This window comes from Prenolepis imparis, unplaced genomic scaffold (assembly GCF_030444845.1).
Source record: "Prenolepis imparis isolate NDT839.2.m4 unplaced genomic scaffold, iyPreImpa1.0 SCAF_13, whole genome shotgun sequence".
Classification (NCBI taxonomy): Eukaryota; Metazoa; Arthropoda; class Insecta; order Hymenoptera; family Formicidae; genus Prenolepis; species Prenolepis imparis.
This window is the reverse complement of record NW_028141171.1, coordinates 2,251,924-2,278,627: the sequence shown is the minus strand read 5'-3', so window position 1 is coordinate 2,278,627 and position 26,704 is coordinate 2,251,924. Positions and strand designations below refer to the sequence as shown.

General features: G+C 28.7%; 1 protein-coding gene across 4 annotated transcripts in view; it reads right to left on the bottom strand.

The window, feature by feature from the left end:
- Positions 1–20,581, bottom strand: part of LOC145944381 (tolloid-like protein 1) — a 66,931-nt gene extending 46,350 nt beyond the window's left edge. Inside the window, exons 1-6 of one of the 4 annotated variants that reach the window (XR_014426666.1) lie at positions 20,313–20,572; positions 5,481–5,542; positions 5,264–5,362; positions 4,164–4,256; positions 3,865–4,042; positions 2,111–2,137 (exon numbers count right to left, since the gene is read on the bottom strand). Coding sequence is in view for 3 of the 4 variants with exons in the window: in XM_083052666.1 (XP_082908792.1) it covers positions 2,111–2,137; positions 3,865–4,042; positions 4,164–4,256; positions 5,264–5,354 (389 nt within the window). In the remaining variant the exon portion in view is untranslated. Of the gene's footprint in view, positions 1–2,110; positions 2,138–3,864; positions 4,043–4,163; positions 4,257–5,263; positions 5,363–5,480; positions 5,543–20,312 lie in introns of all 4 variants that reach the window. The other 3 variants (XM_083052666.1, XM_083052668.1, XM_083052667.1) reach the window with 3 other exon arrangements.
- Positions 20,582–26,704: the final 6,123 nt, after the last annotated feature.

Genomic DNA, 26,704 nt, shown 5'->3' with positions numbered 1-26,704 from the left:
ACTCGGCCAAAAAAGCGGTACACGTGAAAAGTAGTAAAAAATAGTAAAACTTCAAATATTTATAATTCAGCTAATAATTATGATATCGAGGTGTTTCAAAAACAAAAATGAAACTTGAAATCTGTAGTTTGAAAAAATTTTAGTTTGATTACGTGGAATCAGTTTTGCAATGGCAAATGTCGGAGTGAGAACCTGCAAAACTGATAAATATAAAGTTCATTTTCCTGAATTGCACGGCATAAATCAGTTAATATGATGATGTTTAACAAAAGCGGAATTATTAAATAAATTTGTATTATACTACAATTAATAAAATTATTTCAGAATTAAAGAATATTTTTTATATAAAATTAAAGAATATTTTTTATATAAAAATTACATCTGATTGTACCACAGACTTCTATATATTATCTAGACTGCTAATACAGGCTTTGCGAATGAAGCCAATTGAAATGACACGCATTATAGCATTTTGCGAAAATATATTTTACAAAATGTCATGTATCACTTACACATCGCTTCATGACATTATCGATCACTTATACATTGACAGAATATATGTACGTGAGGTACTTTCAAAAATGGCGGATTGTCATTTACTGACTTCAATGCAACCTGTACTAAACTATAGCAATTCAGCAGTCTAGATAATATATAGAAGTCTGTGGATTGTACAGGGGCTCATATAAGCCTTAACAAATTTATAATTCAAAACCTACTTGGCCGATTATAATAAAATTTGTTTGATGTCGATATCGTTGAGGCACCAAACTGATAGTACAAATCTTTTCGTAATCACGTTTATGAAAGGGGAAAGGGCAACTTTGAAACTTTAAATGTGGCACTCTATATATATAAATAATTACTTTTGTATTCTACGAAAAAAATAACTTTTATTTGGAAGAATTTTCTGCTTCTACTAAAAAATACGAGCGTTTCATAGAATTTCGCCTTCATAGATATTTTTATATAAATACATCGAAGAAAATTGAAACAACAAAACAATTAATAGAAGCATTTTAGAAAAAAATGTTCCGAGTAAAAAGTTACTCTTGTTTCGTAAAATTCAAAAATGTAACTTGTTATAGAAAAAAGAGAGGGGTTTCATTAAAAATTTCAAAGTTGCCCCCGTCCCTTATGAATGGGATCGCAGAGAAATTTGAATGTATCGCTATTTTAATATCTTTTCAGCAATATCGACATCTCAGTCAGTTAAGTCTGTTCGAAGATTTGTCTGCCAAGTGTCTGCTACAAATTACACAAAGTCAGCAGAAAGCCACAAAAGTACAAAATCTCTTAATTTCGATTATGTCAGCAAAATTATAACAGAGCTTACTGATAGCAGATTGGTGATAGAAACCGCGAGCAGCTCTTGCTCGGTTTCTGCTGCCAATCTAATATCTTACGCGTTGTACACGTAGATTTTGCATGATTTTTGCCATCAATTTATCAAATTCTGTGAACAGATTCTGCCGGCAGATCACAAACTGAATTGATGCCAATTTATTAACAATTTCTGAAATATTTGATGACATATTTATGTGAATTTTACTTGTTGGAATTCTATAAATTTTATTATAATCAATCAACGAGATTTCTCGAGTTATAAGCTTGTTGAAGTTTATATAGAATGTAGCACCCTGTATATTTGATATTTCATCAAATTATAGGATTTGTTCTTTATCGCTACACTGATGAACTAGTGCACACTGGTGCAATAAATTAAAGTGAGACAAATATATTTTGTTTCACTCTAACTACTGCACTAATGTGCACTAATTCACCAGTGCAGCAATAGCGAACAAACTCATAATTTCTTCAGTTACCACTATGTGGCGTTTATTTTTTCGTATTCAATTGTTTTGCTACAAACTTTACGTATATGAGTTTTTAATATAAATAAAGCTATTAGAACCCACCGAATAGCTTTTTTTTTAATAGAGTAAGAAATTTTTTTGTATTAAGATATTCTTTTTTTAATATATGCTGTATGCTGTTTAGTACATTTCTAATAATTTACTCGTATATATAACCCTAGGACGAAAAATTGTATAGTATGCCACAAGAATTTTAATTTAGTGTAACTTATTATAAGTTTATTAACACTTACGCAGGTAATTCTCCCACAGCAGATCCACTATATCGAGAAAAGTATGCATGTAAACAATACATAATTAGACAGTTGTATGGTTGTTAAATATACTCATTAAAATGTCAATTTCTATTTACTTCTGCGATGTTTATATTAAAATCTTCAGTAAAAAAAAATAAATATTTTTTATATATTTTTTAATAACGTATTTCTTCTATACTCGACTACTGAAATTTCCATCGAAAAATAATCAGGAAAAATTTATAAGAGAATCGACTTGATGCTGTATCGGCATCCATTACACTGGTCAACATTGATTTTATTGTCAATTATATTAGATCGATTTTAGGGTAACTTTGTGTCACTGATTCCGAATATGGCATTAAGAGTCACCGCACAAGCTTTTCCGTAACGCGTTACGTTACGTTAAGTACTGACTTTAAACTTAAGGCTCCTTGTTCCTCGCCGACCATGTTGAAATTGTGACGTCAGAAGCGAGAAAATACACGCCGAAAATTGTTGCGTGCCATTTTTAGATAAAAAGATATTTTGATGAAACACAACTTCAGATGACTTCAGCACACTTTTAAAATAGTCCGAAAACTATCCTTTTCCCTTCATAACCAATTAACAGTTGTAAAATGACTGTAATATGAAGCTCAGTCCGTCTTTGCACATGCGCTGTCATTCCGCATGACAACGTCTGATGTTTCAATTATTTTACGGTTATTGATTGACTGTCAAGGGAAAAAAATAGTTTACAGACAATTTTAAAAGTGTGCTAAAACCATCTAAAGTTGTGTTTCATCAAAATATCTTTTTATCTAAAAATGGCACGCAAAAATTTTCAGCGTGTATTTTCTCGCTTCTGACGTCATAATCCAACATGGTTGCGGCGAGGATCAAGGATCCCCTTAAACTCGTACGTAATCTTAAACTTTAATCAACGCACAAAGAAAATCGTAACGTAATTACGATTTTACGATTACAATTTTCTTTGTACGTTGACTAAAGTTTAAGATTACGTAAGAGTTTAAGTTTAAAGTCAGTATACTTAACATAACGTAACGCGTTACGGAAAAGCTTGTGCGGTGGCCCTTAGTTTTCCTAGATTGGTTCTAATTATTGAGATAATGGGTGTTTTAAGAAAAACAAAAAATGCAAAAAATGCAGTGGTTAGGCGTAGCCTATTTCCAAATCATATAAAAATTGTTTTAAATTATACAAAAGTATATATACATATAATATATGAAATACCTAATAGCGTTGTATTTAGTAAAATAACAAAAACAAAGTAAACTGATTCAGATAATCACAATTAATGCATAGAAAAATGCTGTTTGTACAATTTTCTTTTATGTAGGATGTAGGTCATCAGGATCACGTTGGAGATAGAATGTTAAATAATAAAAAGACAAATCAAACTCTGCTGCATATGTCAGGAGCTACCAGTCGTATTGAGGTAAAATCGTAATTTGTGTATCCATTATCTTAAAAACTAAAGCCAAAACTGTTGTCATTTTTGGATTTAGTATCCTCAAAATACCCTAAATTCGCTCAAACATCCTTGGCAACTAAACAAACATTTTATTTTGTTAACCAGTGTTATAGATTACAAAAAGAATAGCACAAGCAATGTTATCAGTCCCCTTGAATGATAATAAGTAAATCCCAATACATCAGATGCGATCGCGAAACAAATAATCACAGAATAATGCTGAATAGTCTCTTCAGCTCTACCGCTAGACGACGTAAATGGTATAGAAACTCACTCTGGTGGTTTTCCTCGGAGGCCGAACGAGGTGAAAATCAATTCGACACGCTGACGCGGTCCTGCGAGGAACGTGTAAACACACTGTCGTGGATCCCCTTCAGGATTGATCAGCGTTGGTGCATGAAAGGTTCCGTTCAGCTGCCCCTCAGGAGTGCTTACAAACTTTTGATCGCATTCTATAGAAATGAGATAAAATTGCGACTTGCATTTGAATCGAATCATCGAACTCGAGGAAAATTTTCGGCATAATTTTCTACAATTAACAAGCATAGTAAAGAAGATACTAAAAGAACGTACTTGGTGTTCTGGCAGTGGTGACACCTCCCGGTGGAGGTGGTAGTGATGCAACATAGTCTTGTTGTGGCAGTGGTGTCTCAATTACCTCGCGGGCTGAATTGAGGGATGATGTGACGATACAAAGTACCCCGCAACAAAGTATCCACCGCCACCGGGAACACACCACACCATATTATATAATCGTGACAATAATCGTGATGTAAGGCCGATAACAATATATAACTATGCGTATGTTATGCACAGAGTAAGCATTTCTAATATTTTCCAATTTTATACGCATAATAATCTGCTTTAAGCGCACTACAAAAATAATTGCTTTAAATTTCGCATAAAAAATGTAATTGTGCCGATAAAAATAAAATTAAATTGAAAATTTTGAGATTAAAGTAACTAGTATTTATACACACATTAATCTTTGATATTACATCATATTTTGAAGTTAGCATATAAAATTAAATGGCGAAGTTCGTCAACATATTCGCCGTTATTAAAAATAACTAAATACAATCTCGTAATTTTATATTATAATTTTTAATTCTTATACAGAGATGACGCATGGAGAGTAAAACTAATCAGTTGTCATTTTGAAACGTACATAGAGAGCAGGGAAAGTAAAATATCTTCTAATAAAGAACATTTGATTTTTTTATTTATGTGGATTAATTAATTTAGATATTTTTATTATTTAATAAACATTAATTTAATATAATAATATAAAAATGATAAATATTGACATGTATGTTTAAAAATGACAATTGAGACAAATGACATGATTAGTTTCAACAACTTTCCATGGCACTTTGTAAAAAAAAATATTTCAACCGATGAAAATATCGATTGTCTTATAATACCCGCAGAATGTTACACGATTGCACACACATATGTGTATATTATATATATATATATATATATATATATATATACATATATATATATATACACACACACACATATATATATGAGAAATCTCGTAATTAAAATTCTTTATGCTAAAAAAAAGTCAACATCACCAACTGTTTTAGATATTGTGTCAACTTTTATGAAGCAATACTAAAGCAATACTAAATAGTCTTATAATTATACCATGCGTTCTTACTAACCTGAGGAGTTATGTGGACAGAACAGTAAGAGTAACGCGAAGACTGACGAAAGAAAATTATTCCCAGAAGTATACCAAAGTACTGAAGCCATATTGTACCCTGAGAATAATCGTCATATATCATATATCTATCGATCATCATTTATCTTCTAACGGATTCATATTATAATTCTTAAACGTATTAACTTAAGTAATAGCATTTTGTCAGAAGTGTTTACCATATCTGTTAGTATCTGTCTCGGGCACAGGAAAAGCGAAAAAAATTGATCCAGAAGATCATCTGCAATATATGATTTCATGATTTTAATTATCGCAAATACACACACATATATATATATATATATATATATATATATTTTTAGCAAATATATAATGCAATTTCTTTAATCGATTGATAATATTACATATTACTATATTGTATTTTATCATGCGCGCTTTCAAATAATGTGTATAATATATAAAAAACAAAAATTGTTCAACAAACAGTTATTTTTTATAGCAATAAAAATATAAATAAAATTGTCGGTTTAATCGATTATAATTTTCAAGATTTGGCACAAGATATTATGTATTGCACCAATAAATAACTGCTTAATCAATAAATGTCCAATCCAAATCACAACATAGCGATATTACAATTCAAAATGAATTCACGCGATTACGATTATCGTTTATAGAAAAAAATTAATCATAGCCGTATAATTCATAATCATCTGATACTGAAGTTTGTTTTCGTTTGAATGTATATGCAGTGCCGTAACTAGGCAGGGGCAACAGGGGCACAGGCCCAGGGCCCAGAACAAAGAGGGGGCCTTGAAATGAAACTGAACAAAAAAATTGTTCAAATATAATAATATTTTCAAATTTTTAATTTTAAATTGGAGAAGAACGATTATCCAATTTTTCCATAATTTCGATTGAATATAATATTGTTAAAGATATTAATTATGATGATATAATCAATTAATTTGCTGCAATGAAAGCCAGAAGTTTAAAAATAATTATTTTTATTTATAAATATGAAATAAATATGAATGATCTTATATATATCTTATCTTATTTCTTGTGTACACAAAAATTATTTATAAACAATTGTTACATCGTTTTCGTTTTATTATTATTTTTCCCCCAAAATAATTAAGGGATTGAAAAATAAAACCTTGCCCAGGGCACATAAAAAGCTAGTTTCGGCACTGTGTATATGCACCGTAAAATAAAAGAATTTGCTTGTTAAAACAATTTCATTGAAACAATTATGCTGTATTAGTAAAGTATTAATGTGAATAAAATGAAAATATTGTACATATATTAGTTAGCCATCTAAAATAACTAAAATAATTTAAAAATATAGTATATGTATAAGTAATAAAATTTGATAAGTAAAAAGTAACAATTTGATAAATATACACTCGTCAACAAAATTAACGCATATGTATTTTAAATCAAAATTTCGCATAATTTTAAATAAGCAAACTCCGCTAAAAATGATCGTATTTGAAAATTTTTTTTTCACTGTCAAGCTTGAAGTCTCTACTTTAAAAAGCATTCGTCAGATTTTGAATTTATCCTTTTCCCCTATACGCCACTGCTTCAAAAGTAAGGACATGTTTTGTCTCTAAAAAATTGCGTACTTTGACGCACTCCAAGGAGTGGAATAAATTTTTTTCGCAAATCTTATCATAATTATCGTAAAATGTGTACTTTTTACTATAAATTTTTTAAAAAAAGCAAAGTTCGTACGATTTTTTCTCGCGGAGTTATTACATTTGTTGAAAGTTACCCATACATTTTTTCCATTTAATGACTCCAAATCCTCTCTGCTGTGTGTGTGTGTGTGTATGTGTGCGTGCGTGCGTGCGTATAGTTAGGAGAGGGAAATGTAGGAATGTTATCATTCAAAATTGTGTGTTCCCGCCTCGTCTTCAGATTACTTCTTCCATACGTTCACGCATATTAATGCATGCTCTAATTGTTGTTTGAGGAATTTGAGCCCAAATACGCACGCACGTGTGTGCGCATACACACACACACTATGCGCCAAATCCGACCAGCAACCTCGTGGTGCGTGTCGGGTAATGCTAATGCTGGCGGTAAATGGAAAAATGTATGGGTAACTTTCATATGTAATACTCCGCGAAAAAAAATCGTGCGAACTTTGCTTTTTTTTTAAATTTATAGTAAAAAGTCCACATTTTACGATAATTATGATAAGATTTGCGAAAAAAATTTATTCCACCCCGTGGAGTGCGTCAAAGTACGCAATTTTTTAAAGACAAAACACGTCCTTACTTTTAAAGCAGTGGCGTACGGGGGGGGGCGAGGATAAATTTAAAATCTGACGAATGCTTTTTAAAGTAGAGACTTAAGCTTGTGACAGTGAAAAAAAAAATTTCAAATACGATCATTTTTAGCGGAGTTATGCTTATTTGAAATTATGCGAAATTTTGACTTAAAATACATATGCGTTAATTTTGTTGATGAGTGTATATTAAATATATAATTAGTTGGATATACTCATATTACATCTATTTATATTTCAGATATATATACAGGGTGTCTCATTTTATAAAATATGCTCAAATATATCAAAAACGTCGCGTTTCAGAAAAAAATGTTTCGAATAAAATTGTTTGATTTTGAGAGGGACACAAAGTGATAAAGTCAGTTTGACCTTACGTGACAATTTCAAAGTCAGATAAAGGTCACATTGAAATTTTTAAATGAAAACCCCTATTTTTTTATTGTAGATTTTTGTAGCTGACGTCGAGACTTTCTCAAAACACTATAAATAAGTTGAATTTTGTTCAGAATTTCCTGAGTTATGAGGCATTAAAGTTTGAGAACTGTCGGCATTAACGTTACCCGATGTACCTCAGAAAACGTCAGCTACAAGAATCTACAATAACAAATAGGGGTTTCTATTAAAAAATTTCAATGTAACCTTTATCTGACCTTGAAATTGTCATGCAAAGTCAACTTTATCACTTTGTGTCCTCCTCAAAACCAAACAACTTTTATTCGAAACATTTTTTTCTGAAATGCGGCGTTTTTAGTATATTTGAGCAAATTTTTTTAAATGGGACACCTTGTATACATATATATATATGGCAGGGTTGGCAAAAAACTTGTTTTTTTCATTTTAAACAAAAAACATTGATTTTTTTGTTTAAAACAATGTTTTTTTATTTTATACGTGTTTTTAAGTAAAGTAAGAAAAAAACATGTTTAAAACAAAAAAAACATGTTTTAAACAAGCAAAAAAACACTTGATAGCTTTGATCTGTGTAATCGTAATGTAATGTTCGACCACTCGCGTCGCTTGATTCGATGCATGGACTACCGGCTTTTTACCGCTGAGCGTGCAAAATGTGGACAACTGGATTGTTTTTTAGTTGGTTCAAAGTTTGGAGTTTACCATATCGGTTTTTTTGGTTTTGAATTTATTAATTATAATAATTATCTACATAGAGTACATACTAGGTGGCTTGCGTTAAAAGAAAATGTTAATACTGTAACGTTTGACTTACAATTAGTAACACAAATTCATACAGCAATTGCTTCTTCTGCTGGCATAGAAAGACTGTTTTCAGCTTTTGGTTTAGTGCACACAAAACTAAGAAACAGATTAGGCGTAGAAAAAGCTTCAAAATTAGTAACAATTTTGAAAGCACTCAATAAAAAGGTTGATCAAACTGAGATTGAAACTGAGTCTATATAATATAATCTTTTAAACAAATTTTTCTTAGTTGAGTAATAATTCTTTATTAATATATAAAATTATATTCTTTATTTTATTTTGAGTTATTAATTTTAAAATTTATTTAATTTTAATTAAATTTATAAAAGTAGGTATTAAAAAAATACCCAATATGCAATGACTGCAATGCAATTCCCAATTCCAATATGTTATTGTTACCGTTCATTTTTTTGTACTTAAATGTTTATTATTTTTTTAGTTAAAGGAATAACATTATTTAATTATTTGCAATAGATAAAATGTAAAAGTAAAATGCAATGTGTTATAATTTAGATTTTAATAGTTTGTGCAGATAGCTTTATAATTTATAAGTAATCTTTAATATATTCAATTATATATTGATTGTTACTTAATATATTTAATATCCAAAAAAAATATTCTGTTAAAATAATACTTATCTTATTATTTTTATTTCATTATTTATATTTATATTTTTATATCTATATGTTACATATAAATATAGATAAAAAACTAAAAAAATTAAAACAAAAACCTTTTTGCAACATTAGTTTTGCACGTCTATTAGTTTTTGTTTGTTTTTGTTTTTCTTTACAGTTTTTTTTCAAATAATCATATGTTTTAATTGCAATGTTTTAAACAGTTTTAAATAGTAGTTTAAAACTGTTTAAAACAAAAATGTTTAAAACAGTGTCCACTGTTTTAAACATGTTTTAATCAAACAGTTTTAAACAAATTGTTTAAAACATGCCAACCCTGATATATGGCATATTCCGCGTCAGCCGAAACAGCTTTACGACTAAAATTGAGAACTAGCTAAAAATTCTCTCTTGGCCGGAAAAATTACTTTAATATATCTATTTTATAATGCCGTGTGGTATTTTAGAAGAATCCAATATGGCGGCCTAAAAATGGCTGTTTTATTTTCAAAAATCACAAACTAATTTATTAATCTATTCTGTATAAAAAATTATATGACCTAAAAATTCTTTTACACTCTTAAAATTTGTATTAATATACCTGCTTTAAGAAACCACTAAGACTTTTAAAAAAGAAACATGGCAACTCCAATATAGCTCTAAAACCCCAAAATAGCAAAAAAAAACAGCATTTTCCTTATGTTTTGTCATTGTTTTCTGGAGTTAATGAAGTAATTGCTTAATGTCTGAGTTTTCATGTTTGTTGGAAGCTCTCTGCGTTTCACAAGGTTGAGACTGTCTCTAAAATGTGCTTTAAGAGCCCGCGTTACTTCTTTTACAAACATTTTTTTTAATTTTTTTTAATTTTAATTTTTTCTTGTATTTTTATATAATTTCTATCTTATGGAACTACGAACAAATATAAACATTTTTCAAATATTTTAAATAAAAAAAAATGAAATAAAAAATTTTAATGAAATTTATTACTTAAAATTTATTACTTGTACAGTATACATTTTACAAAAGACAATAATGCCAGAAATTAAAAAACTATGTCCAAAAGTGAAAAAAATTATTATTACTACAATAATTATTATTACAATATTAAAGAAATAAGTAATAAATTTTATTAAAATCTTTTATTTTATTTTTTTTTAAATTAAAAAAAAAATTTTTTTTAAGTGATATCAATACCTACTAATATATTAAATCAAATTTGCAAGAATAAAAAACTGCTTGAATAATATTTATGTATAATTCCATTTTCCATATAATATGCAATATATATTATCTTTTCGTTCAAAATTATACTATCTTTTCTATTAAGTAGGTGATTAAAGAGATTATGCAATTTTATATTGCTCTTTACAAACTATATCTTGTCATTAAAATAAAAAATAAAATAACAGAAAATAAATAGGAGAATATCAAGTATAGCGTATCGATTTGTGAGTGGCGTCGATCGCAAAGAAACGAAATAACGTTCTGCGAATGCCATCAGCTGGAACGATCATGCTTCACTGTCGCAAGAACGATCGACCCCAATCGAGATTCGATCGCGATTTCAAATCAATAATAACAATAATAATAATAATCTAGATTGCACACAATATGATTCCGCCAGAGCACACACGCAACACATACACAGGACAGAGATTAAATTATATAGATTGCACGAGACGGATTAAATGTACGTATCGAGAATCGAATATAAAAATATATATACACGCGATTCCTGTATCAACTTATTTTTGTTAATTTTATTTATTTTAATTGCCAAACAATATTACACTAAAAGAAAAGATTTTAGCTTCTTTCGTACAAAAAAATTATACGGCAAATAAATGCAATAGTTAGGTGTTTAGTTTAGATTATATATTATATATAATATATCATATAATAAATATACATAATATAATTAATGTATAAATATAAATATAAAACATATAATATGTATATAAATATATAGAGAGGAAAAAAGGATTTAAAAAAAAATTTTTCATATTAAAAAATTTATAATAAAAATAAAATATGTGAAAAAGTAACTTTACACTTTTTTGCAACAATTTCGCATTTCAATACGCAACAGCTTTTTTCATTTTATTTTCGATACGTTCAAGACATTTTAATTTTTACTTGCTCGAGAGCCATCTGTTACATAATTATACGAATGCGAGTTTTGCCTTTTGATTAAAAGAGATTGCTCGTGGAGAAGGATCAGTCATGCATACAAGCGAGCTTCCGGACGTAGAGCTTCAGAAAATATGTGTAACAGTGAACTCATTCAACAACATGATTGTGTTAATTATATGGCAGCCAATTTTACGCGCAATATGTTCAACAATGACGACAATATATATCAAAAATATTATTTGTATATTATACGAAATACAATTTTAGATTTTTATTTAAAAACAATACTGAAATAACGAATAAATCTCAAGTTTAGAAGAATATATTCATTATTAAAATGTTGTTAATAAATCATTATTAATAAATACGATCTTGTTTATTATTATTATTAATCATATATGTATTAAAAATATATAACTTAATATTATTCTCCTTTATTCTTTTCTTAATTATATATTATTTATTTTAATGAATTATATAAAACAATCAATTTTGTATTATATAATTAATATAATTCTTGTATACAATTATTGTATATGTGCGTGTGCGTTATATATGTTTATTATTCTCTTGTTGTATACCGTTATTAAACCATATGTGTTATATCGCGGCCTCGATATGTATTCCATCAGTCTTGAAAAGCACGCGACAGAAAATATATTTGTCGTATTATTGAATGGTCAATGAACGTAACAATATGTACATACATCATATAACATTCCAGGAATTGGCTGTTCGCGTTACACTCATTGCTCTTCAATATCTTTTTGACATCTCCTCCTAATTCTTTATATCTATTAGTAAGCAAAGAAATTTGAAAGATCTGTAGTATTTACTATAAGCAAAGAGGACCGTCGTATTTTGATGAAATATAACGGGAGTAGTGGCGGGTTTTTTGCTTTTTTATTTTGAGATGTTTGAATAAATATATACTACAAAAAGGAATGATATAACCCAAAAAAATAAGCTTTCTTTTTAAAAAAGGTAAAAAAAAGGACGCCAAGTTTACGCGCCATGTGAAAAAGTGTTATACAAAAACAGTGTCTTTAAATTATTGTAAAAATACTTAATATTTCTAAAAAAAACAATGATATCAAAAAATTGCGCCAAACAAAAAAAAATTTGTTTTATAAAAAAAATTTGTCTTATTATTTTAAATATTAAAAAAAAACTACTCAGCTAAATATAAATGTGTATTAATTTTGCAAATTATTATCTGATCTGAATATAAAATTTATCACAGAATTACCATTGTATTTTTAAGAATGATGTTATCTGCATAATCAAAACGATTTAGACCTGGCATTGAAAGGATTAAAATAACGAACAAAAACTTGGCGTGCCCGGGTCGGGGCATTAAAAATTAAATTTGACATGCAATAAATAGTAATATGCATTAACAAATTTATGTGTATAATAAATACAATTATCTTCAATAAGTAATCTGCATATAAAATAAATCAAATATAAATAAAATTTATATTAAAACATTACAATAAATAATTATCTGTATCTAAATGAAATAAATCTGTATATAAATAAAATATATATATGAAATTGATCAAAAATACATTGTCTTAGTATAATATAGCATAATATAGCATAAAATGTAAAATATCAACAAATTAATTAAAATTATAAAATTTATTTTAAGAATATATTTCTCAATCCTACACCAACTAAAGTTTAAAATATAAAATTATAAAAGATGAATAGCATAATTACATTATTCAATGTGAAATATCTTTAAACACAAAACAGAAATCTTACTTATTAATTTAAAAATAAATTTTATAGAATTATTTTTAAACAATCTTATTAGGAAATTTATGTCATTTTAGTGCCCCGACCCGGGCACGCCAAGTTTTTGTTCGTTATTTTAATATTTTCAATGCCGAGTCTAAATCGTTTTGATTATGCAGATAACATCATTTTTAAAAATACAATGGTAATTCTGTGATAAATTTTATATTCAGATCAGATAATAATCTGCAAAATTAATACACATTTATATTTAGCTGAGTAGTTTTTTTTTAATATTTAAAATAATAAGACAAATTTTTTTTATAAAACAAATTTTTTTTTTATTTGGCGCAATTTTTTGATATTGTTTTTTTTAGAAATATTAAGTATTTTTACAATAATTTAAAGACACTGTTTTTGTATAACACTTTTTCACATGGCGCATGAACTTGGCGTCCTTTTTTTTACCTTTTTTAAAAAAAAAGGTTATTTCTTTGGGTTATGTATGATACCCGAATATATGTAAATATTATGTATGTTATGAAACATTTCTGATATTTTAAAAAGAAATTCAGAGGGGGCCAAAAAAACCGGGCTTATGGACCCTCCTTCTTTTATCATTTCTTTGATAGTTTTATTGCAATTTTAATATTTGCCTTAGGGAGTACGATTTTATCATTTCTTTGATAGTTTTATTGCAATTTTAATATTTGCCTTAGGGGGTACGATTTAGCATACTTTTCTATATATATATAATATTTGTATTATATAATTTTATAATACTTATAATATTCATATGTATACAAGGGTCCTATAATATGTTGCTGAAACTAATTTGGTCTTATTGTAACACGTACCGATATCAGGAAAAATAAAATTGCGTTTAATAGAAGACATTCTGCAGTTTTATTGAGTATACTGTTTTGTACAATGGAAAATTTTTATTTAATTTTATTTGATTTTTATAAAACAGTAGCAAAAATCAGACATTCTAAAGACACATGTTTTCGAAATATACACCGTTACTATTTGAACAAAAATTATTTGTTTAATGAAAATTATATTAAACTTTGTGTAAACAATCATTTGTTATATCATTAATCATTTGTACAAAAAAAATTTTTTTTTGCAATTTTTTCAAAAAGAATTTTTTTTGCACAACGGTCCTGAATAGTGCAAAAAATTGTCGATTACTTTGCAAAAAATACATATGAAGTTATTTTAATAGGGTTATTTTAATAGATTAAAAATAAATTAAAATTGTTTTAGAAAAATAGAGCACTGTACGTGAGTATAAACAAATAAATTTTCTGATCTTTTCAGAGTGTTTTCGCTTGAATTCTAATGCGTTCTATATTTGGTACAAAATGCTTTATATGGTCCGTATTTATAGTCGTTTCTCAAATCTCATCTCAGTCTTGAGACATAATATGGTTTAATAGATGAATTTTTAAAATCAATTTGATTTTGTTTGTAACCTCGATTCAGTAAAGATACTCAAGAGAAAATTTCAGTTAAAAATTTCAGTTAATTTTTAATCAAAATGTAACTATTGAATCGTCTGTATCTTAAGACATAAAATCCGAGTATCTAACCTAATGCGCTCTTGAGATTTGAGAAACGACTATAAATACGGACCCATTAACATATATTTTTTCTCTAGAAACAAAGCACTCAATAAGATAGACCTTTTCTTCCGTCAGATTATTCATTTTGACGCGCGCGGATTTGTTTCTACCACAGCCAGAATAAAACTGCAAACTCTCTCAGAGAGAAACAACCATTAACCGTAAGATCCTTTCTAAAGTTGTAGAAGGGAGAACTAATCATTTAGTTTCAGCAACTTCTTATGGGACACACTTATGGGATGATATACAACATCTATTATGTATAAAAATTATTTTTTAATAGATTAAAAAAAGATATAAAGTTACTGACAAAGCGAAAACAATAACGCTAATTTTATGTCAGAGTAGATATATAAAATTAATAAAAAAATAATAAAATAATAAAAAAAGAGCAAGAGAGAGAAAGAGAGAAATTAATATTATAAATATTTTTCTATTATTTTATTAACATATTAAAAGAATAGAAATTTATTAACATATTAAATAAAATATATAATAACATATACAGGGTGTTTCAGGAGGAATTGTCAGCATTCTAGGACATGATTGTACACATCATTTTAAGCAAAAAAGTTTATATAAACATGTGTCCTATTCAGGACGATTATAAAGATACAACGTGTTCAAGAACATGTTTAAGACCGAATACATTTATTAACTTAGTAGAACCAAATGGCTATGAAACAATTATATTAAATGAAAAAATAAATGGCAATAAGGACCTGGCGCTGTTGGCGCGCGCACGCACACACACACACACACACACACACACACACACAGAGCACAGAATTTAATATAATACAACAAATTAAAATAACATTGTAAAATTTATTCTAAAAATTCTTACGAAATTAAATGATGCTTATTAAATTAAAAATTAAAATTATCGTGGACGTTTTGGACCCCTCTTAGGGCCATCTTCAGCGCATATTTACTATAATATTTACAATATAAATTATATAGAAGCAATAAACGAAGTCACCATAAAATATATCGCTCGGTCCGAAGAAGTAGCAAATTTTTGGTTTAATTATTATCATCCGTCCGTTTCCAATTACATCTTTCCAAGGTTGGTGAGCCAGGAAACGATGAATCGGGGATTCCGTGATGAAACACTGTGTGATACATCAAATCGCAACATTTTTTAGACCGGAAAAATATGCAACCGCAGATCTTAAAATACACATAGTCAATAATTAAAAACATCAAAATTGATGTTATTACAAATTTCACCTTGTAAAAATAGCTCAGTATTATAATTTGAATTTATACGCGACCATTTTTACATTGTATTTTTATTATTGCTTCTAATTTATGTTGTAAATATTATAGTAAATATGCGCTGAAGATGGCCCTAAGAGGGGTCCAAAACGTCCGCGATAATTTTAATTTTTAATTTAACAAGCGTCATTTAATTTCGTAAGAATTTTTAGAATAAATTTTATAATGTTATTCTAATTTGTTATATTATCTGCCAACAGCGCCAGGCTCTTATTGCCATTTATTTTTTCATTTAAATTTATATTAAAAGAGCCATATATTATTAATTTTGTTTACAATTATAATAATTTTCGTCGTTTCCTGTTTTGATGGTTACGAATGTAAACATTAGGTCACGTTTGATAAGTCCTGTATTAGTTTAAAATTTTTTGTTTTTGGTGTAATCAAAATGGCTCATATTCACTCATGCTGAAATTATTATTAATTAATTGAAATTATTGTTATTAATTAATATTAATTATTCAAATGTATTATAAGCTTAAAATTTTATGTAATTGTTTCATAGAATTTGATTCTAATAAGTTAATAAATACATATATATTTGTTCTTAAAACTGAATATGTTGTATCTTTATAATCGTCTAGAATAGGACACATGTTTATACACTCGTCAACAAAATTAACGCATATGTATTTTAAGTCAAAATATCGCATAATTTCAAATAAGCATAACTCTGCTAAAAATGATCGTATTTGAAAAATTTTTTTTTTACTGTCAAGCTTGAAGTCTCTACTTTAAAAACCATTCATCAGAATTTAAATTTATCCTTTTCCCCCGTACGCCACTGCTTCAAAAGTAAGGACGTGTTTTGTCTCTAAAATATTGCGTACTTTGACGCACTCCACGAGGTGGAATGAATTTTTTTCGCAAATCTTATTATAACTATCGTAAAATGTGGACTTTTTACTACAAATTTTAAAAAAAAGCAAAGTTCGTACGCTTTTTTTCGCGGAGTTATTACATATGAAAGTTACCCATACATTTTTTCCATTTACCGCCAGCATTAGTATTACCCGACACGCACCACAAGGTTGCTGGTTGGATTTGGCGCATAGTGTGTGTGTGTGTGTGTGTGTGTATGTGTGTGTATACGCCCACGCGTGCGTGCGTGTAAATTTGGGCTCAAATTCCTCAAACAACAATTAGAGCATTAATATGCATGAACGTATAGAAGAAGTAATCGAAGGCGAGGCGGGAACACACAATTTTGAATGAAAACATTCCTACATTTCCCTCTCCTAACCATACGCACGCACGCACACATACGCACACACACAGCAGAGAGGGTTTGGAGTCATTAAATGGAAAAAATGTATGGGTAACTTTCATATGTAATAACTCCGCGAAAAAAAATCGTACGAACTTTGCTTTTTTTTAAAATTTGTAGTAAAAAATCCACATTTTACGATAGTTATGATAAGAATTGCGAAAAAAATTTATTCCACCCCGTGGAGTGCGTCAAAGTACGCAAATTTTTAGAGACAAAACACGTCCTTACTTTTGAAGCAGTGGCGTACGGGGGGGAGGAGGATAAATTAAAAATGACGAATGGTTTTTAAAGTAGAGACTTCAGGCTTGACAGCGAAAAAAAAAATTTTCAAATACGATCATTTTAGCGGAGTTATGCTTATTTGAAATTATGCGAAATTTTGACTTAAAATACATATGCGTTAATTTTGTTGACGAGTGTATATTATATAAACTTTTTTGCTTAAAATGATGTGTACAATCATGTTCTAGAATGCTGACCGTTCCTCCTGAAACACCCTGTATAATAATAGCCAATAATTTTAAAGTATCGTGGCATAAAGATACAAGAATCGGTCTCTGACTTATAATACATGCAAATAAGTAGTTTCGATCAATCTATAAATAAACAATAAAAATGACATAATATATCCAATGCAATAATTAACAATGCAATCTAGCACTAAACTACAGATACAAGTTCTGAAATCAATGAAAATAACGCTCATATCAAAGTTAATAACCTCATATTATTTCTACAAATTATTTAATTTGTACAATTTCTTTTTTTTTTAGAAAAAACATTTAAAAATTCCAAATATTATTTTATTTATAATACTTATAAAATTGGATCTTTTTAATTTTAAATATAATTATATTAACAAGAATTATTTATTAATCTGTATTTATTCCTTAAATCATAATAATCCTCAAAAATAATTGATATAAAAAATTCACAAATAGTTTTTTATTTCGATAATTTTGAATTGATAAATAAAAGATTAATACTTATTTAAGATTATTTTCATGGAATTATAAATAAAACATAAAATTTATTTCGTGTTTTTTTTATATTTTTTATGTTTATGTCATCGATAAACAAGAACAATTGATAGGAGTGAAATACATATAGAACGGCAATATCGGTAAAAAGTAGAACAGAATATTATAGGTTCAGAACCGCACCCATGCGCTTGGAAAAGGATAGCAAGATGGTCAATAGCGGCACCTCTATATTAAACGCAAGATTTCTTTAATAAATCATGCAACTCATATAATATAAATGCATGTCTGATAAATTAGTCGAATATCTATCATCTAGTAAATATCCTTAAATATTCAAAATTAAATGTATTGCAATATATAATATTCCAAATTTTGAGATATATATAATTGTTACGCTGTTATTATTTATTGTTGTATAAAAGTTATTTGTTAACATACACAATAAATTATATGAAAAAATAATTTTACTTTTTTGACTCGGTAAATAAAATTTGTTGCATTATAATTATTCGCCTTAGATTCTTCTTAAATGATATTGTCACATCATTTACAATTTCGTATAGAAAAGAATTTTCTAAACAATGAATTTAGTAAATAGATTAATGAATATCTATATAAATACTAATTCTCTTAGAAAGTTATAAGATATGTATCGGTGTTATATAGTTATGTCAAAAATTCAATAGAACAATTTGTTTTAGTTGTAGAAATATAATCTAGATAATAAGTACATAAAAAGCAAAAAACATTGTAAAAAGACATGACTTCAAATTAGTTATAAACAATTATTCAACGCAAAATAAATAAGAAATACTAAAAAAATATTGTAGAAATAAGGAGAAAAATATCTTTAAAAATTCAGTAATTAAGAAAATATTATTAAAGTAAAAAATATAGAAAATATTCACAATTAAATAAAAAATTAAAATATAGAAAATCAACATATTGACATTATATTAACATTGCCCTTTCACCACCGCGAGTTCAATTTCGTTAACATTATAAGTTCATTGAGTTGCATGAACATTAATCTCACAATTTCTTCACTTATTTAACTTAAATTATTGCATTTATTTTTAACAATAATTAAATAATAGGTTTTTCTACATTAAAAGATTTTAATATAATATCTACATATATTTCTTATTTTAAGATTAATCGTAATCATTTCTTACAGAATTCTTTAACACTCCTAATGCTATAAACATGAATCAAAACTAACACTTGATGTTGTAACATGATAATGATTAAAAAGACAGAAAAATAATTTAAAAATTTCAATAAAAATTTTATTCCGAAAAATGTTCTCGACATTCATCACATCTGCAATATCTAATTAAATCACAACAAATATTACAAAAGTACTAAAAATATAAAAATATAAAAAAATAATTTTTTTTTATTAAATATTTAATATATTGTTTTTTTCTCTCTTTCTCTCTCTTTCTATGGAACAAGAACAAGATTATAGATATTATGCATTATGCTTGAATAATAAATAATAAAAAATAACTCCATTCTGGGAGTATATGCGTGTCTTAAGCTCGCAAATATAAATTTATCAGAATTTGCAGAGAAACTTAGAAAAATTAAATACTCCAATTTGACGAAATCGCGATTGCCTCTGCTCCTTCTCTTTTTCTCTCTCCATACCTCTAATTCCTATAGATTCAAACCTGAAATTCTAGCGTGACAGACTAAACATCCTAAATACTGAGCCATTATTTATTGAACCACATATTATCCTCCACACCTTTAATGATCGACATGTCACTGCGAGCGTAGCCTCGACACTTAATTCTCTCTGATCTCGTGAAAAGTAGCTTCCTGCTCGTTCGCATAAAGAAACTTCTTTCTCTCCCTCAGAAAGAAACTCACCTTGTCACGAGGCTTGTCACTCCCAAGGTGCGATGTTCCACCCTTACGCGCAGTATTTACACCCTGCATGCAGAGTCGCGCGACTATCGTCACTGATCCCCGACACGCCTACTGGTTACACGAAGAGCGACGAATGACGGAACGTGCGCAGGACGCAGCAACGCGATTCAGTGGCAATCACGCGGTGGTGAATACGACCCTGCATACCGAATAAGACGACATTGCGACGACGCGGCGGCCGCGACAACGCGATATGCGCCACGATTATTTTTGAGAAAGATTATCGCGCACGCCATTGGCTTTTGCTGCGCATATACTATCTATGAAAGAATAATGCAAGCGCAACATGCAACATCATACTCTAATATTACTATGTTTACTTATATTATTATTAATATAATATAATATTATTATATTATATTAATATATTGCTAATATTATTATATGTTAATATATGAAAAAAAGTTAAACATCTATACACAAAAAAAATAATACACACATATATATATATATGTATATTATATATGCATGTCCACATTAAAGCCCCTTGCACAATGCTAGGCGATAGCGATAAGAATAACGATAGCTATAGCTATAGCACAGTATACTTACATACAGTAGGGACAGTCCTTTGTTCTCAAATCAGCCGCGTAGATTTGCTTGCGCATCGTAAGCGACCATTTTTATAAGTCATGCCAATCCCGTTCAACATAAAGAACCCAATAACTCCATTACTGTGATTACATTTATAGTAAAATATAATCTGTAAAACTACAATACTATCATTTTGATTTCGCGTTTTATGCAATATTTAATTTTTATTCAGAAAAAATGACTATAAAATAATATATCGAAAATATTTCGCGCAAAATTGTTTTAATAGTAATGGGTACAACAAAAATATTGATACGGTGCTGCAACCTAAAGACATGGCGGACTGCTGAAAGGTCAGCTGAAAAAGATCAAAGGTTCCGACGCTGTGTGTCCCTACTGTATATAAATATACTGTGGCTATAGCACAGCGATATGGAAACAGAGAATTCCAACACTAGGGAATCCATATGCCAATGCAGAATGGAATATAGGAACAGGCAACAGCGATAAATTTCCGACGAGTTGGAATTCTATATCTATTGCTTTATAGCCTACCAATCAGCGTTCAGAGTTCAGATTCTTGCCAAGATACAAGGCTGTCAGATCCGCAGTCTTCGCAGCATACTTAACCAAACGAAAACCGCATACTTATATCAATGTTTCACAAGTACTTACCAAATAATATTTAACTTACTCTAAAATCTGCTGACAAATGTAAAACGTTTTGACAGTAAAGATATTAGAAATGCTGCATTCTGATTGGTGCATTTTTAGTATGTTACTAAATATTATCAGATCCAGTACGAAAAATCGTACCGTGTGCCGTAGGCTTTACAGGTTATGTACTATGTCATACGTTTGAAAAAGTGGCACGATTCTGATTGGTTGGCTTTTATTCCTATCGCGCCATTGTGTAACGGGTGGCGACAATTTTTATCACTATTTCCCTATAGCTATCACTGGGTACTTTCCGATTCATGCATGATGCGCATGAAGTGACAGAGAATCTATAATATGCGTGACATGAACTATAGATTTTCTGTCACTTCATGCGCATCATGCGTGAATCGGAAAGTACCCACTATCGCCTAGCATTGTGTAAGGAGCTTTAGCAGTCTAGGTTATATAAGGTTTGTTCTTTATTGCTGAACTATGTGCACTAGTGTACACTAGCAGAGAGAAGCCTGAAGGTGCCTTTTCACGCGGACGCTCGACGCTCATTTTGAGCGTTAAAGTAGATCACGTGATCAAAATTGACGCTACATTGTGAAAAACGCATGAAAATGATTTTAGCATCGAATTTATAGAGGTAGTACCGTATATAACCTCCGTATCATCATGTTATACAGAAACCAATATTATATGTGGTTAAGCGAGTGTACAAAAATAATATCAGAACAAAATGAACAACGCAAAAAACTTTTAGCAGCAGTTCTGATAAATGAATTACAAAAACAGAAAAGAAGAAAGTACCGAAAAAAACGTTATTGGGTAAATCCAATATTCATAGAACGATATAATCATGGATTTTACCACGCAATCTTTCCCGTCATTATTTTGGAAGAAGCGAAATTCAAGAATTATCTTCATATGACTCCTACACAATTTGAGGAATTACTCAATTTAATAGCACCATTTATTATAAAGCAGACAGTGATTGGAGAGCCTATATCTGCAGCAGAACGATCATGTCTCACAATAAGGTTAATCTATACAATTGATTTTGTTATATACTTTTTATTTATCTACTTATCTATACATAAAATTTGTTCTGTAAATATCAAATTTTAAACTCAATTTCTTTGCACACTCCACAGCAGGTTTGGACCAGTTCATAATCCTAACAATAAAAAATAATCTAGTTATTAATCAATTCTTTTTTATTATATGTAATATTTTTTATTACATGTTTACAAACTTTATGTTACTTATTTCGGTAAATATGTAGAATGTATATATTTCTTAGAACAAAGCTTAATGTTATTGCAAACTTTGATGAGTAGAAAATGGTATTTAGAATAGTTACTCATCACTATTTATAAAATTTCTAATGTTATAATATTGAAGCATTTTTCAAAGCTAGAAAATTCATTGTATTGATAGAATAAAAATGCACAGCATTTTAATATAATATATTTATTTAACGAAATTACTATTTATCTAACTGAAGTTAAACATAACATAAAAAAACATAAACATAACATAAATATAGGATAATTAAAAGTAGATCTTACATTAAATAAATACAATAATACTGATTCTCTAAACTTCCTAACCTCAAAAAGTATCATTTCTAATTTATTACTCGATTCATTACTTTTTTTATTCTTTTTGTAATATTGGATAACAAATTTAATTATATTATTCTTGTATTTTACTCATCGCAAATAATAATATGAGGTTTCAGCCAAATAAATGAGGAAATATATGTATACATTCTGCATTCTTATTTTGCTTTTTAATAATAAAAAATTAACTAATAAATTCAAAATAAAAGTTTAAATTAATTAAATAACTAATATATTTTACTTACATGTTGAGATTCCATTTTTATTTTTTGACACGATCACACGACACAATTTGTACTGCTAAACAATATGACGGCTTGACGCTAAAAGCTGAGAAAATCCAGCTTTTTGTTCGTGATGCTAGCATCAAATCAAAGTCACGTGATCACGTGCAACGCTGAAACGAGCATCCCATGAATTCGCACCTTGACAGAGAACATGCCGGCAATTTTCGTGGAACGCTTTAACTAGGCCGTACAGCAGCGCCGTACATCCACTTTTAGGAATTGGAACTACGTATCCACATCCACTTTTCGATACTATCGATTATTTGGGGTACTTTCCGATTTATGCATGATGCGCATGAAGTGACAGAAAATGTATAATATGCGTGACATAACTATAGATTTTCTGTCACTTCATGCGCATCATGCGTGAATCGGAAAATACCCTTGGTTCATGTCCGTGCTAAATACATCCACTTTCATTTCGAGAAGTAAAATCTAAAATCATTTTTTACGCATGTGTGTTCACACACCTTATATATCCATAAATTATAGATAAGAAATACATTTCGCGTATATAAATAAATTTAAAAAAAATATATTGTATATATATATTTTATATGCGATATTTTACATTTGAAGATATACATATATACACTACGTACGCGCACGGATAAATATATATATGTGCGCATATATACAATTAAAATAGTAAAAGTAAAATTATATAATTATATAATTAAAATTAAAATTATATAAATAAAATAGTAAAAGTAAAATTATATACATTTTATAATATATTTTACTGAATTTTTGCAATTAAAAGACATCAAACACAACTTAAATCGGATAATTTTTTATTATTCATATATATTTATTAATTAAAAATTATCCGATTCATGCGTCATCGTGTTTGATGTCGTTCTAATAACTGTAAAAATTTCATTAATCTATTATACATACTTTCAAAAAGGTAAAATAAAAAATAAAGGTTTAAGTCCTTATATATTTCATAAGACATTTAAATTCGTAATTATATATATATTTGTTATTATATATATGTATATAGATTAATTATATTAAAGGTCTCCGGATGTCGAAGCGAGAACGAGAACGAGGATCATGTCGTCAGTTTCGCAGTCTTTTACGCGAGGCTTTCTTCATTTTTAGTATTTCACGAATACATATGTTATGTATATGTCATCTTACTATAGAAAATAACATTTTTATAATTCGCATTTTGTCTGCTGAAAATAATTTTAATGAATTAAAGATTAAATCATCCGATTTATGTCGTGTTTGGTGTCATTTTAATCGCTAAAATTTCATTAATCCATTAAAATTATTTCCAAATCGATAAAATACAAATTAAAAGTTTTAATTTTTATGTATAAAATGTTTATATTCGCGTGAATTATCGTAGATAAGGAAAGGTTCCCGATGTCGTCGAAGCGAGAGCGAGAACGAATAAAGAGCGAGCGAGATGACGTATCATCAAAGAGTTCCGAAGTCTCCTCGCGAGGCTTCCTTTATCTAATCTTTCATATATCATATGTCATGTTACAATAGAAAATAAAATTTTGATAATTCGCAATATATCGAATTGAAAATAATTTTAACGGATTAATGAGACTTTTGCGATTAAAATGACACCAAACACGACATAAATCGGATAATTTAATCTTTAATTCATTAAAATTATTTTCAGCAGACAAAATGCGAATTATAAAAATGTTATTTTCTATAGTAAGATGACATATACATAACATATGTATTCGTGAAATACTATAAATGAAGAAAGCCTCGCGTAAAAGACTGCGAAACTGACGACATGATCCTCGTTCTCGTTCTCGCTTCGAGATCCGGAGACCTTTAATATAATTAATCTATATACATATTGTATAACATCTATATACATATATAATAACAAATATATATATAATTATGAATTTAAATGTCTTATGAAATATATAAGGACTTAAACCTTAATTTTTTATTTTACCTTTTTGAAAGTAAATGTATAATAGATAAATGAAATTTTTACAATTATTAGAACGACATCAAACACGATGACGCATGAATCGGATAATTTTTAATTAATAAATATATATGAATAATAAAAAATTATCCGATTTAAGTTGTGTTTGATGTCTTTTAATTGCAAAAATTCAGTAAAATATATTATAAAATGTATATAATTTTACTTTTACTATTTTACTTATATAATTTTAATTTTAATTATATAATTATATAATTTTACTTTTACTATTTTAATTGTATATATGCGCACATATATATATTCATCCGTGCGCGTACGTAGTGTATATATGTATATGTTAAAATGTAAAATATCGCATATAAAATATATATATATATACAATATATATTTTTTTTAAAATTTATTTATATATAATACGTGAAATGTATTTCTTATCTATAATTTATGGATATATATAAGATGTGTGGACACACATGCGTAAAAAATGATTTTAGATTTTACTTCTCGAAATGAAAGTGGATGTATTCAGCACGGACATGAACCAAATAATCGATGGTATCGAAAAGTGGATGTGGATACGTAGTACAAATTCCTAAAAGTGGATGTACGGCGCTGCTGTACGGCCTAGTTAAAGCGTCCCACGAAAATCGCCGGCATGTCCTCTCTCAGGCTTCTCTCTGACACTAGTGACACCAAAGCGTTCTTTATTACAGCAGAGAGAAACCTGAGAGCGGCCACCGCGGTTCGGTGGACGCGTGTACTGATGCGCCCCCTGAGAAAGTGGACATAAACTACGTCGTTATGATCGGTAAAAAACGTAGAAATGGTTCGAATCCGTGATGTGGTTCATATCCGAACTACTCGGATAAGAACCGAGTTGAGAACCAAACCGATGAGTCAGACAAGGACCAACAATTTAGCGCTCTGGCTTTGTCTCACCAACGATGAGCGTCCCGTGGACTCGTGCGGCGGCAGGCACGAGATTTCGCTTTTCGCGCGTAGCGTTCCACGTAATTCGAGAAGGACAAAATTTTATGACGTTAAACTTTGGGCACAATATATAAAAAATTAAATATATTAAATATAAGGTTCAACTTCAAGTTTGGTGTTTCCACCGTAAGAACGCTCACCCCAACCCGACTAGATGGCATTGCAATCACAAGATGCTTAGAGACCCTCTAATAAGAGTAAGGCTCTGTAAGAGCAGGTATAATCGTCCGCCATTTTCCGTCCAACCGTATGTAAAAGTTAGGTTCTCGCATATATATAGGACACGTACATCAATAC